This window comes from Cydia strobilella, chromosome Z (genome assembly GCF_947568885.1).
Source record: "Cydia strobilella chromosome Z, ilCydStro3.1, whole genome shotgun sequence".
Lineage (NCBI taxonomy): Eukaryota > Metazoa > Arthropoda > Insecta > Lepidoptera > Tortricidae > Cydia > Cydia strobilella.
The window spans coordinates 50,428,656-50,440,433 of record NC_086068.1 but is presented as its reverse complement, the minus strand read 5'-3'; the positions used below and the strand labels follow the sequence as shown (position 1 = coordinate 50,440,433).

The window sequence follows — 11,778 nt, the reverse complement described above, 5'->3', positions numbered from 1 at the left end:
TCTAAGTCATATAACAAAAATGTTATCTGATAAAGGCCAAGTACAGAATATGTGTAATACAAATTTACCATTTTTAGCAGTCCAAACTTTACGAAATTTACAAATAAGAGCGACAAAATCAGTGCTATACGCGCGTTTACCTAAACGTCCTTCAGAAAAAAAATCATTACTAATTTAGTGAGTCTGTTTTCAAAAAATTGATCTGATAAAAGGCAAGATAAGAAGACGTGCTAATAGAAACCAGTACTTGTTATTTCAATTTGGTAACAAAAGGTGAACAATTTCATTGACGAAATCTATCAATTTTACATTTTTGCGACTAAAATCGACACCGGCCTCTTGTACGGTCAATAATTTAGTACATAGAGGTCACTCGATATGTTTTGAGTTTGCAATAGACGAATATAAAACAAAGAGGTGGCCTATCACATGCATATACTTTTCCGTACCCAAAGGGTAAAAACGGGACCCTATTACTAAGACTCCGCTGTCCGTACGTCTGTCTGTCTGTCTGTCCGTCTGTCACCAGGCTGTATCTCATGAAGCGTGATAGCTAGACAGTTGAAATTTTCACGGATGATGTATTTCTGTTGCCGCTATAACAACAAATAATAAAAACAGAATAAAATAAATATTTCAGTGGGGCTCCCATACGTGACTTTTTTGCCATTTTTTGCGTAATGGTACGGAACCCTTCGTGCGCGAGTCCGACTTGCACTTGGCCGGTTTTTAAAACTATATTTACATAGACAAGGATTGACCGGAAAACATTTACTTTCTTTTTAAATCTACTTATTCAAAAATAAATTTAAATTTTAATAACGTCGCCGTGGGCTAAGACGATTTACGAACATTTTTACAATATTTTCATTTCATACAGTAAAAAAAAAGTCTATTTAAAAATAAAGTAAATGTTTTCCGGCCAATCATTGTCTATGTATACGTGTATTGTATTGTATGTGTAAATATAGTTTTATGTTGTGTATGTAGAAGTTGTATTATTGATAAGGTAATCACGGGCCTTGATGAGAGACACAAGATGGCTGGCATACTGTGTGACTTATCCAAGGCTTTCGATGTTATAGACCATAAATTGCTATTAACTAAGTCTGTACGGTATTGTGGATTCAGCACATAGATTATTCACATCGTTATTGTCAAACCGCAGGCAGGTTGTGAAAGTGTCCACAAATGGGAAAGCAATAACATCGGACACTGGTAACGTCAATTTAGGCATTCCTCAGGGGTCAGCGATTGGCAATACGTTATTCTTACTATTTGTTAACGATCTTCCGTCGGCAATCTCGAGAGGCACTCCCGTGCTCTTCGCAGACGACACGACAGTCGTCGTGAGGGCTGAAACCCATGAACAGCTTGCGGAGAAAATCCATGACGCATGTGAGCAGCTGAAAATGTGGTTTACGTCGAATGGCTTGCTCTTAAATGTCGCAAAATCAAACGTCATGATTTTTTCGGATCGTAACACTACGATACCCTTGTGCATTGCCAACGGCCCAATGCCAGTGTGTGCTGTGAGCAAATTCTTGGGTTTTACAGTTGACTCGAACCTTGGCTGGAAGTGTCATGTTGACAAATTATGTAATAGGTTGAGCAGTGCTGTCGTTGCCATTAAAAAACTGCAGCCACTTAAATCGATAAAAGCACTAAAAACTGTATATTTTTCCCATTTTCTACTCTCTAATCTCATATGGTACGTTAATTTGGGGAAATTCTACTGATGCAAAGCGAGTTTTAATACTCCAAAAGCGAGCGATTCGATTACTGGCCGGAGTCCAAGCCCGACATCCGTGTAAAGCACTTTTTAAACAAAATGGCATCATTGCACACTTCTCCCTATACATATTCCAAATACTAATGTTTGTGAGAAATAATTTACATAAGTTCAAATGTATCGAGGTTACGTGTAAACAACTCCGATCTACAGGGAGACTTCGCACAGTGCCGCGTCGCATGGCACTTTCAGTCAAAAATCCGAGGGTGATAGGGCCAACGTTTTATGAGCGTCTACCTGCAACGTTGCGAACAGAACCATCTGACGAAGCATTTGAACGCCAATTGAGATCCTTTTTATTGGATAATCCATTATATTCTGTAAAAGAATATATGGAAATGACGTCTAATATTATCAATAGATTTAATTAATGATATGATATGATATTGCTTACTTATTCTTATATTGTAATGCATTGTACTATAATTTGACGACCATTACGAGATACCATATTGACATCTTTTTCGTAATATATTATTGACATTGTATATTTATTTCCCAATATTTATTTGTGATGAATTTTTATCTGTATTGACATTTGTATATAATAAGTGACGATCATAATATAAATTCGTATAGATTAAGTTAAAATAATGTATAATGTAATTTAATATTATGAAATAAATAAATCTAAATCTAATCTAAATCTATGTGTAGGCCACTACTTTGTTTCATATTCGTCTATTGCAAAACTTATCTAGTTACCTATGTATAACGTAGTGATTACTTTGCTATGTATTAAAGAAAGAAGCATCATGCGGTCGATTACCATTAGACATGTCAAAACCATATGATAGAGTCTCTTATAATATCTTTACAAAAGGTAAAGCAGTTCCACATATTCCTGTAAAAAAATTGTAACGTTCATTTTAGCTGTGCATAATATTTATAGGCTGCTTTGACCGCTTTCCACCAGGCGGTCCGTATGATTGCCAACAATTTCATTTTAAAAACACGCCTATATATGCTGAATGTACTTGGTAACTTCATAATTATGTATGTTCATCTGTCTTGTATACATGTTTATACACTCTTGCAAAGTTTCAAAACGACTATTAGGTTAAAAACGACTTTATTACATTTATTATTTACATTATTTCATTACACTGTTTATTTAGCTTTCCGTGGAACCAACATAAAACTGAATTGCAAACGTTTTCTTAAAATTCTGCGGAAATAAGGAGGTATGCATATACCTAGGTTCGTCATAATATATTTACGTAGATGTAGATCCCGACTTTTAACCATTCGCCCGACATTTGACCATTGCGAGTGGCGTAAATAACCCAGGCGGTTGTAACATGTAAGTACGAGTACCTGCCTGTCGGGATCATTCATTACTCGGTCACCGTACAGGCAGCGCTGAAACTAGTGAAAGAGGCTTCTTACAGCGCATGTGCGGTATAAGAGCGAGCTCTGGTGCGTATTCAGAAATGTGAAATATTAACCCAATTTGATAACTTTCAGTGGTTCGCTTTGCCCTAGAGCGCTATTATATGTGTAGAAGTGAAGCGTTAATATTGAACGTAAATAAGTATATTCTATGTTTCAGAATACGCCCTCAGAGAGGGGATTTTTATGTTTCAACCTAGCCTCGAAACCGGCGGCGCCGCGCGGCGCTTCGCCAGTCAGTCTCGCTTGTGACATGAAAGGGCGCGGTCCTTCATACGTATCACGGTGCTTCGAGCAATGCTTCACCATGAACAGCCACATCGAAATGCATGTAACGGTGAGTACTTTATTCTTTTTGCATCTTTATAATATATGCATTTATTAAAGCTGTGTTCGTTACACTTTTATTTAATTTACTGCATAGGTACACTGGTACATTTTTACTCCTTTGGTTAACTAATGTCTAGCACATGGCGAAACTTACAGAGGTGTCTGTAAGTAAATTAAAAGTTGTTATTTTAAAAACACACGCTCGAATTAACTATTCTGATTTTAAGGAATAATTAATACGTAATTTAAAGAATATCACGTTTTACAGTTCGTTAATTTAATTTAAAAGGATTTTATCCAATTTAAGTGCTCTGCGCGATAAGCTTCTTTATTATTATTAAAAGCTAAAACAAACAAAATTAATTAATATATGTGTAATTATGAAATACGTTAACATATTAAACGTTTAGTTATTTTACCTTTAATAAAAAGTCCTTGTAACTACAAATAAAAAAATCTTCAGATATATCAACCCAGGCAATCAGCGAAACTTTGAGAAAGTTGCGTTTAAATTCATTAACAGTGTCCTCTATTCGCATTCAAGGTCACACGTTTCGGGGGTGAGGGATTTGCCTACGTCACAGGGGTAGCAGCTATTGCCTACTTAAACATTTGATTAGGGTACTATTTATTTTTTAAGGGATAAGGGCAAATTTATTAGCTTAGGAAAAGGGCAAAGATAGAGTCGAATTGAGTCAATGAAATGAAAATCTTTATTTTCAGGCAACTATTGGCCCATGGATACATATCTTAAAACTATCATACATATTATTATAAAAAATATCTTAAAACTAAAAATACAGAATTATGGCTGCGATGAAGTCGCAACCCCGCAGTGTCAGGGAGGACAGAAAGCCGGCCGCGGAACCGCCGGATCTTGACGCTCTTCGGCAATCTAATCCGTCAATGTGTCTACGCCACGTTTTTAGGGTTCCGTACCTCAAAAGGAAAAAATGGAACCCTTATAGGATCACTCGTGCGTCTGTCTGTCTGTCACAGCCTATTTTCTCCAAAACTACTGGACCAATTAAGTTGAAATTTTGTAAACATGTAGGTTTGTGACCCAAAAACGGACATGTAACGTAAACAAACGAATTTTAAACGGGGGCCACTTTTGGGGGTAAATGACAAAATTAAAAAATAAAGTTTTTTTGAAGTATATATATCAAATGAAAGAGCTCGTTGCGAGAATCTCAAATAATAATTTTTTGGAATATTAAAATAAATAATTTAGAAGTTATTTAAGAATTGACTAGCCCCGCCCTTTATCTCCGAAATCACTGGGTCTAAAATTTTGAAAAAATACACAAAATAGTTCTTTACCTACAGATCACAGGAAAACCTATTAGAAATGTGCAGTCAAGCGTGAGTCGGACTTGATTATTTAGTTTTTGAGCCGACCCCTGCGGATTTTTATAAAACATTTCACTCACGTTTCGCATAAAAATTACATTGTTAAAAATTGTGTAATGATACTTGCTCTTTAACCTAAGATGGACTAACTACCTACCTAACCCTTATAACTAAGAACAGCTGTATAAAGTAATGAAATAAATTAATTTGTATTTGTAATGACGGAACCCTTGAAACGCGAGTCCGACTCGCACTTGGCCGGTTTTTTAAATTCAGTTAACTTCGTTGTATTACCAAATATATGTAAGGAATCAAAACGGTATAATTAAGTAGTTAAATTACGCAAATCGTATTTTTTTATACTTAGTATATTACATTACATGTCAACAACAAAACGCGAGTTTAGTGACCGCGCACATAATCTCATGTTAGAGATAAATCTCATAAAAGCACACAAATGTAAAATAGATTTAAGCACTTTTTTCTTGAAATAAAGAGATTTATTTTTTTTTAAACATGTACGAAATATTTGATATTTACCAGTCGCTTTTCGGTGAAGGAATACATAGTGAGGAAACCGGACTAATCCCAATAAGGCCTAGTTTCTCCTCTGGGTTGGAAGGTCAGATGGCAGTCGCTTTCGTAAAAACTAGTGCCCGCGTCAATACGCGGGATTACTTGTGTTTTTTTTTAATGTATTTATTTCAGCGAGGTTTGATCAGATCACTTCTTTATAACGTGAATAATTAATATGAAATTAATCTTTACCACGAGGTATTCAGCTAGCGAAGCTTATAGGTTAAATGAAATGAGTTCCCTACTGTAGGTAAGTGCCGGGTTTAATAGATGTCATTGCCCCAATCAAATTGTTCGTTATTTATACTCGTAGTATGTATAGTGGCTCAGACACTGGAACTCAACGTGTCAGTTTCTAATCACGTGCCATTCTACCTACTAGGCGCGAGGGTACATAACAAACGTATGTACGCGACACCAAGCCAAATGGCCAGTGTCTATTTAAATTGAGATTATTTATTATCATTAATCGTAAGAATTGGCGGTGGGCTCGCAGACAAGAATAGAACGCGCTAATGTGGAATCTTGTACACAATACCTACCCTTGTTCGGCTTCATCTGCAATTGCGTAAGAGCACTAATAACCATTTACGCTATACTTATTTACATACTAGCGACCCGCCCCTGCTTCGCATGGGTAACACAAAACCTTAACAAATTATACATCTAAACCTTCCTCAAGAATCACTCTATTGATAGGTGAAAACCGCATGAAAACCCGTTCAGTAGTTTTAGAGTTTATCGCGAACATACATACATACAAATAGACAAACGCGGCGGGGGCCTTTGTTTTATAAGATGTTAGTGATCATTCCACAGGTTTTACAGACATTGGAAAACTCGTTCAATTGTAAAACCAGTTGAAATTTAAAAAAATTGTGTGGTATGTATAGTTGCAAGTACGGTTCCAATGGTAGTTACGTACTTAGTTTTTGATCTGAACCGTACGGGTTTTTAAAGACATTTTACTTACGTTTCACATAAAAAAATGCATTGTTAAAAATTGTGTAATGTACGGAACCCTTGGAACGCGAGTCCGAATCGCAGTTGGCTGATTTTTTTCCTTCGGAGTGATTATTTCCGAAAATATAAACTTTATCAAAAAAATGTTTTTGGACACCCTTATGCGTTTCGAAAGACCTATCCAACTCTATCCCACACTATTGGGTCAAAGATTTTTTTTTAAATCTAAAACAATCATTATGTATAAAAAAAAATCTAGTTTTTATTTTACCGTTTGCCAAATTGCAGCTTTCTAACACTAACGATCACGGAGCAAAGCCGCGGACGGACAGACGGACATGGCGAAACTACAAGGGTTTATACAGTTCCGGCCAATAATATACCTATCACCTTTGAGTGTTTTTGTATGAGCTTGTACCTATAGAGCAAACAATATAGGTTAGTTTGTAGATTGCATATTTTACTAGTCATTATATACAAATATATGATGAATATTGCAATGAAATACTGTGAATTACAATAGGATACTCAGCATATTACTAAAAAACCTCTAGCAAAAAAATTAAGTTAACAATACATTAAAAAAAACCGCTATGAAAAAACCATTACATGAGACCAATTTTTCTCATCTCCCGTATAAAGGAATACTACTAGACTACCTAAAACAGTGAGGTGGAAGTCACTCACAAATAAATAAATAAAGTTATACCGTAAAAACATGGAGGTGATTATTGGCCGGTACGATAGGTGACTACAACACTACTACAACCCTAATAAACACGAATGTAATTTAAAAATTTTGACCCTCCATTCAAGACGTTTTTTTTTTCGATTTTCTTTGTGGGACAACGAGTCAGGGTGTATTAACGTGCAATTTGATATAAAATAATGCCGCAGATTTTTTTTATAATTTTATTAATCAAATTAAATTATTTTCTATGAAAATATTTTAATTTGTGGTTTTTTCAAGTAGACACACTACTATTTAAACTATAAACTGAAAATAAATATCATATACGAAGGAAAAAATGACCATATGTATACAATAATACAACATGCATATTTCACAAAAAAATAGACCCTAACCTAAACTGTGCACTTGGAATGTATTGGGCCCCATACATTCCACGACTTCTCTTTCCGCACAGACTACCTATAGCGGCAAAGGAACTAAGCTTGTCCCACCCAACATGATTTTGGCTGGTTTTAAAAAATATTAAAATATTTGTCAACTGTCAAAAATAAAATTTATGTAACATATTTGAGAGGCTGACGCCGCAGTAGTATTCATAGCCAATTATGGGTAGTAAATAGTTATTACTGATTGAGGAAGATTCTGATTTAACAATTTGATATGGTTTTCATCTTATTTTGATATGCGTGTGCCGCTCCACCAATCACTGTGAGCCGTTTACGCTGATTGGTGCCCACGAAATTCAATCAGAAATCGTCTCTAAAGGCATCTGGCTCGCTCTTATTGGTGCACGTGAGATATCTGATGATACGACTCAAGCTCTTATCAAATTATTAAAACATAATAGGCCTCCTTTTCTTGCTAGTGTTCTTCGCATTTTTATTAGTTTTGCCGTGTTTACAGAATCTGTTTTATAAAGGTACGAGTACCTTGGCTCTTAGGAGGAGCACTCTAGTACTTAAATAAGAATCTTCATAGCGGCATAATGGATATAGCATTTAAGGTTTTTCCTTGCAACTTGCAATAGGTACGAACCACAAAACAGAATTTACATCAACTTTAGTATACAATCCGGTTTTTTTTTATTTGCGTTAATTTCGGGGTATGGATAAGTAAAAAGTAGTTATTATTGTAACATCGGGCATTAAATTTAACTCAACCAAACAATTGTAAACTGTGACATATCAATGTCATTTCCAACATGGTTGTCCGAGATAGTACTTACGTTTAGTAGCAAATGTATAAACCCGTACCTACTAAACACTAATCAATATGTAAACAGGCCCTAAGGTAAGTTTACATGCTTGTTAGATAAAAATAAATTAGTAATTATCTCCAAAATGGAGTTATACCGGTGTCTTTGAGAAAGTTACTTAATTTAAGAAAAACACCGTGTATAACTTAAAAGCAATATTTCGCGAAAAAAATATTAAATTAATTATTTTGCCAAACAATCACTGCAGCTATTTATTAAATACGAAGCTTTGTGCATATTTCAATCCATTTCGTCCAATATATTCCCATTTAGATATTCGATCCTCACAAAACAGGAGTGATTGTTCAAAAGAAAATAATAAAATCGAAATAAAAAACTATCCGAGAGCGAGACCTTGCGCTTTTCTCTGAGGGAGCCGCCACATTTTTTTACGTTTTAATGAACTTTCACGATTCTCACACATTATTATTAACTTGAACGGCATTTAATCGCATATATAGCAAATTTTAAAATTTCCTCCGGCGTTTCGAGGACGGAATTTTGTATGGGCACCCAAATAGCACTGTACCACTGTAAATCTTGGTATCTTGAAATAAGTTAAATGTACAAAAAAGCATTTTTATATTTATTTATTTAATAAATTTGTTTAAAAGAAAGCATTCATGCGAAACTAAAAGTGGGGATTGTAAATCTAAAATAATTTACATAGTAAACCAGAAAAACACTCGTATAATCCTAATAAACTGGCCAAGTCCGAGTCGTACTCGCGTCCCAAGGGTTCCGTACGATACACAATTTTTAACAATGTATTTTTTTTTTGGGAAACGTGAGTTAAAAGTCTTTAAAAAACCCGTTGGGGTCAGATTAAAAAAATAAGTAATTATGTCCGACTCACGCTTGACTAACCATTTCTAATAGGTTGTTCTGTCATCTACAGGTAAATAATTATTTTGTATTTTTTTCAAAATTTTAGACCCAGTACTTTCGGAGATAAAGGGGGGGATGGACAATTTTTGCCTATTTTCTTGAATAACTTCTAAACTGATTACCCTAAAATTATAAAAAAAACTAGCTGTTGCCCGCGACTTCGTACGCGTGGATTTGTAACATTATGCAGCAAAAGATATCAATAGGTACGGTTAATCATTTGTTAATAATTATACAACGCATGAAATTTGTCTTTCACAAAGTACGAAGTTTCAAGTCCCTAAATGAAAAAAAATGTTCTCGATATAATCCTTCTCAACACTTAGATTTTCAAGTCCACTATTAAAATAAAATGTTCGCTCCCGATGCAAACTTTATTAATACAAACTTTTCAAACACGGCGCAATCAGTTTTCGTCTATTATAATATAATGCCCTTTTACCAAGTTTCATGTTCCTAGCTTAAACAAAAACTAAACTACATCCTCTTTTTAACCCCCTTAGGGGTTGAATTATTAAGAACGTTGAAATAACTTTTTTTTGTAATATTATACAATGCCTTTCTAAGAAGTTTCAAAGCATTTGTAATGGATTCAAACTTTCAACCCCTTTTTACCCAATATTGTCTTCGGTTACCGCGATAGTTACTCATGAAATAAAACTATGAAAACGGATTATATCGCGTATATTGAATTTATAATACATCCCGACGTTTCGAACTCTTTACAGCGTTCGTGGTCAACGGGTGACTGAGGAAAAATTACAAAATGCAAAAATACCCACATACTAAAATAATGAACAATCATAGACTACAAACTTTAAGGCTGGTTGTACATGCAAAATCGGTTCATAAGGCTAGTTATACACTATAATTATTTTTCAAGTAAAGATATATATATATACGCGATAAAAATAAACTATGCCGGCTCCAACCCTACACCACGGACCCGAGAAGATTTAATTCCCTCCTAAATTGTAGGAGGGTATCCCAATATGGGACCGGCAACAAACTCGGCGGGACACATCTTTTCAAAACATCAGAATGTCCAGCATCATCCAACACTACGGTCTCACAGTCTATGTCTCGCTTGCTCCTTTATCAGGTGGACTACAGGATCCCAAGCTGGTGGTAGAGAAAAGCCATCTTCCCTATTAAAGTTTGGATATTTCTTAATCTCAATGGCCGCGCGCAGCATTCTGGGTATGTAACGCTTCTCCTTGGCAAGAACCAGAGGCTTATCAAACTTGATTGAGTGATTGGCTTTATCCATGACATGCTCACAGACAGCAGACCTAGGTCGACGGTGCTTGACATCAGCTATGTGTTCCTTCACCCGAGTGGAAATGCTCCGTTTCGTCTGCCCGACATATGATAGGCCACACTCACAGTCCAGCCTGTACACTCCTGCAGTCTGTAGAGGGGTATTGCATTTTACAGGCCTCAGGAATTGTGACATCTTCTTCATTGGCTTGAAATATGTTTTTATAGAAGCACGCTTCAAGATGTGGCTGATCCTGTCCGTGACCCCCCTGACAAAAGGCAGAATGGCAGGCCTGCGCTCGACTGTGGGGATCTTAATGTGGGACCTCTGGTTGACCCGCGGTATCCTGAGCTCGTTTGCCTGGAGCTTTTTACCCTTTTAGGGAATGAATATTTAAAAACGCTTAAATTACTTTTCTTGTATTCTAAAAATATGCCTTTATACAAAGACAAATAATTTTGCCTTTGTCCTGTACTCAAAAAAAGGTTTGATCTCCACTTTCAACCTCTTTTTTGCCACCTTGGGGGATGAATTTTCAAAAATGCTGAAATAAGTTTTCTTCCCTTTTTATTAAATATTTTTCTACATAGTTTGAAGTACCTAGCTTAAAATAAAATTAGGACCCCTACAAATTTTCAACTCCTTTTTAACCACTATACGGGTTAAATTTCCAAAAACGTCGTAATATTTTTTTTGTAAGCGGCTATTATGCCTATCTAAGAAGTTACTAAGCATTAATATTTTGTAATGGTTTCAAATTTTCAACCCCTTTTTAACCCTTTTAGGGGATGAATTTTTAAAAACGCTGAAATTACTTTTCCTGTATTCTAATAATATGCCTATATACAAAGTTTTAAGTCCCGCATTTGATAAAATTTTTGATCTCCATACAAACTTTCAACCCCTTTTTCACCACCTTAGGGGATGAATTTTCAAAAACGCTGAAAGTAGTTTTCATGTTTTTTAATAATATATCTTTTACCCAAGGTTCGAATTCATAGCTTAAAATAAAACTTGAACCCCATACAAACTTTGGACCCCCATTTCACCCCCTTAGGGGATGAATTTTGAAAAACCCCTTCTTAGTGGATACTAACGTCATAAAAGCTATCTATTGTGAAAAATTCAGCTCTCTAGGTCCAACGGTTTGGGCTGGGCGTTGATTTAAGTGAGTCAGTCAGTCAGTCAGTCAGTTAGTCAGGACTTTTACGTTTATATATATAGAATATATTTGAGATTCCCACAATGAGCTCTTTCATTTGATATGTAACACG

The 11,778-nt window shown here is 35.4% G+C and overlaps 1 protein-coding gene across 1 annotated transcript in view; it reads left to right on the top strand.

The window, feature by feature from the left end:
• Positions 1–3,382: 3,382 nt before the first annotated feature.
• LOC134753951 (b(0,+)-type amino acid transporter 1) overlaps positions 3,383–11,778 on the top strand; it is a 46,625-nt gene continuing 38,229 nt past the window's right edge. The window contains exon 1 of the mRNA XM_063689984.1: positions 3,383–3,521. Coding sequence (XP_063546054.1) covers positions 3,482–3,521 — 40 coding nt within the window. The 5' untranslated portion in view covers positions 3,383–3,481. The remainder of the gene's footprint in view (positions 3,522–11,778) is intronic.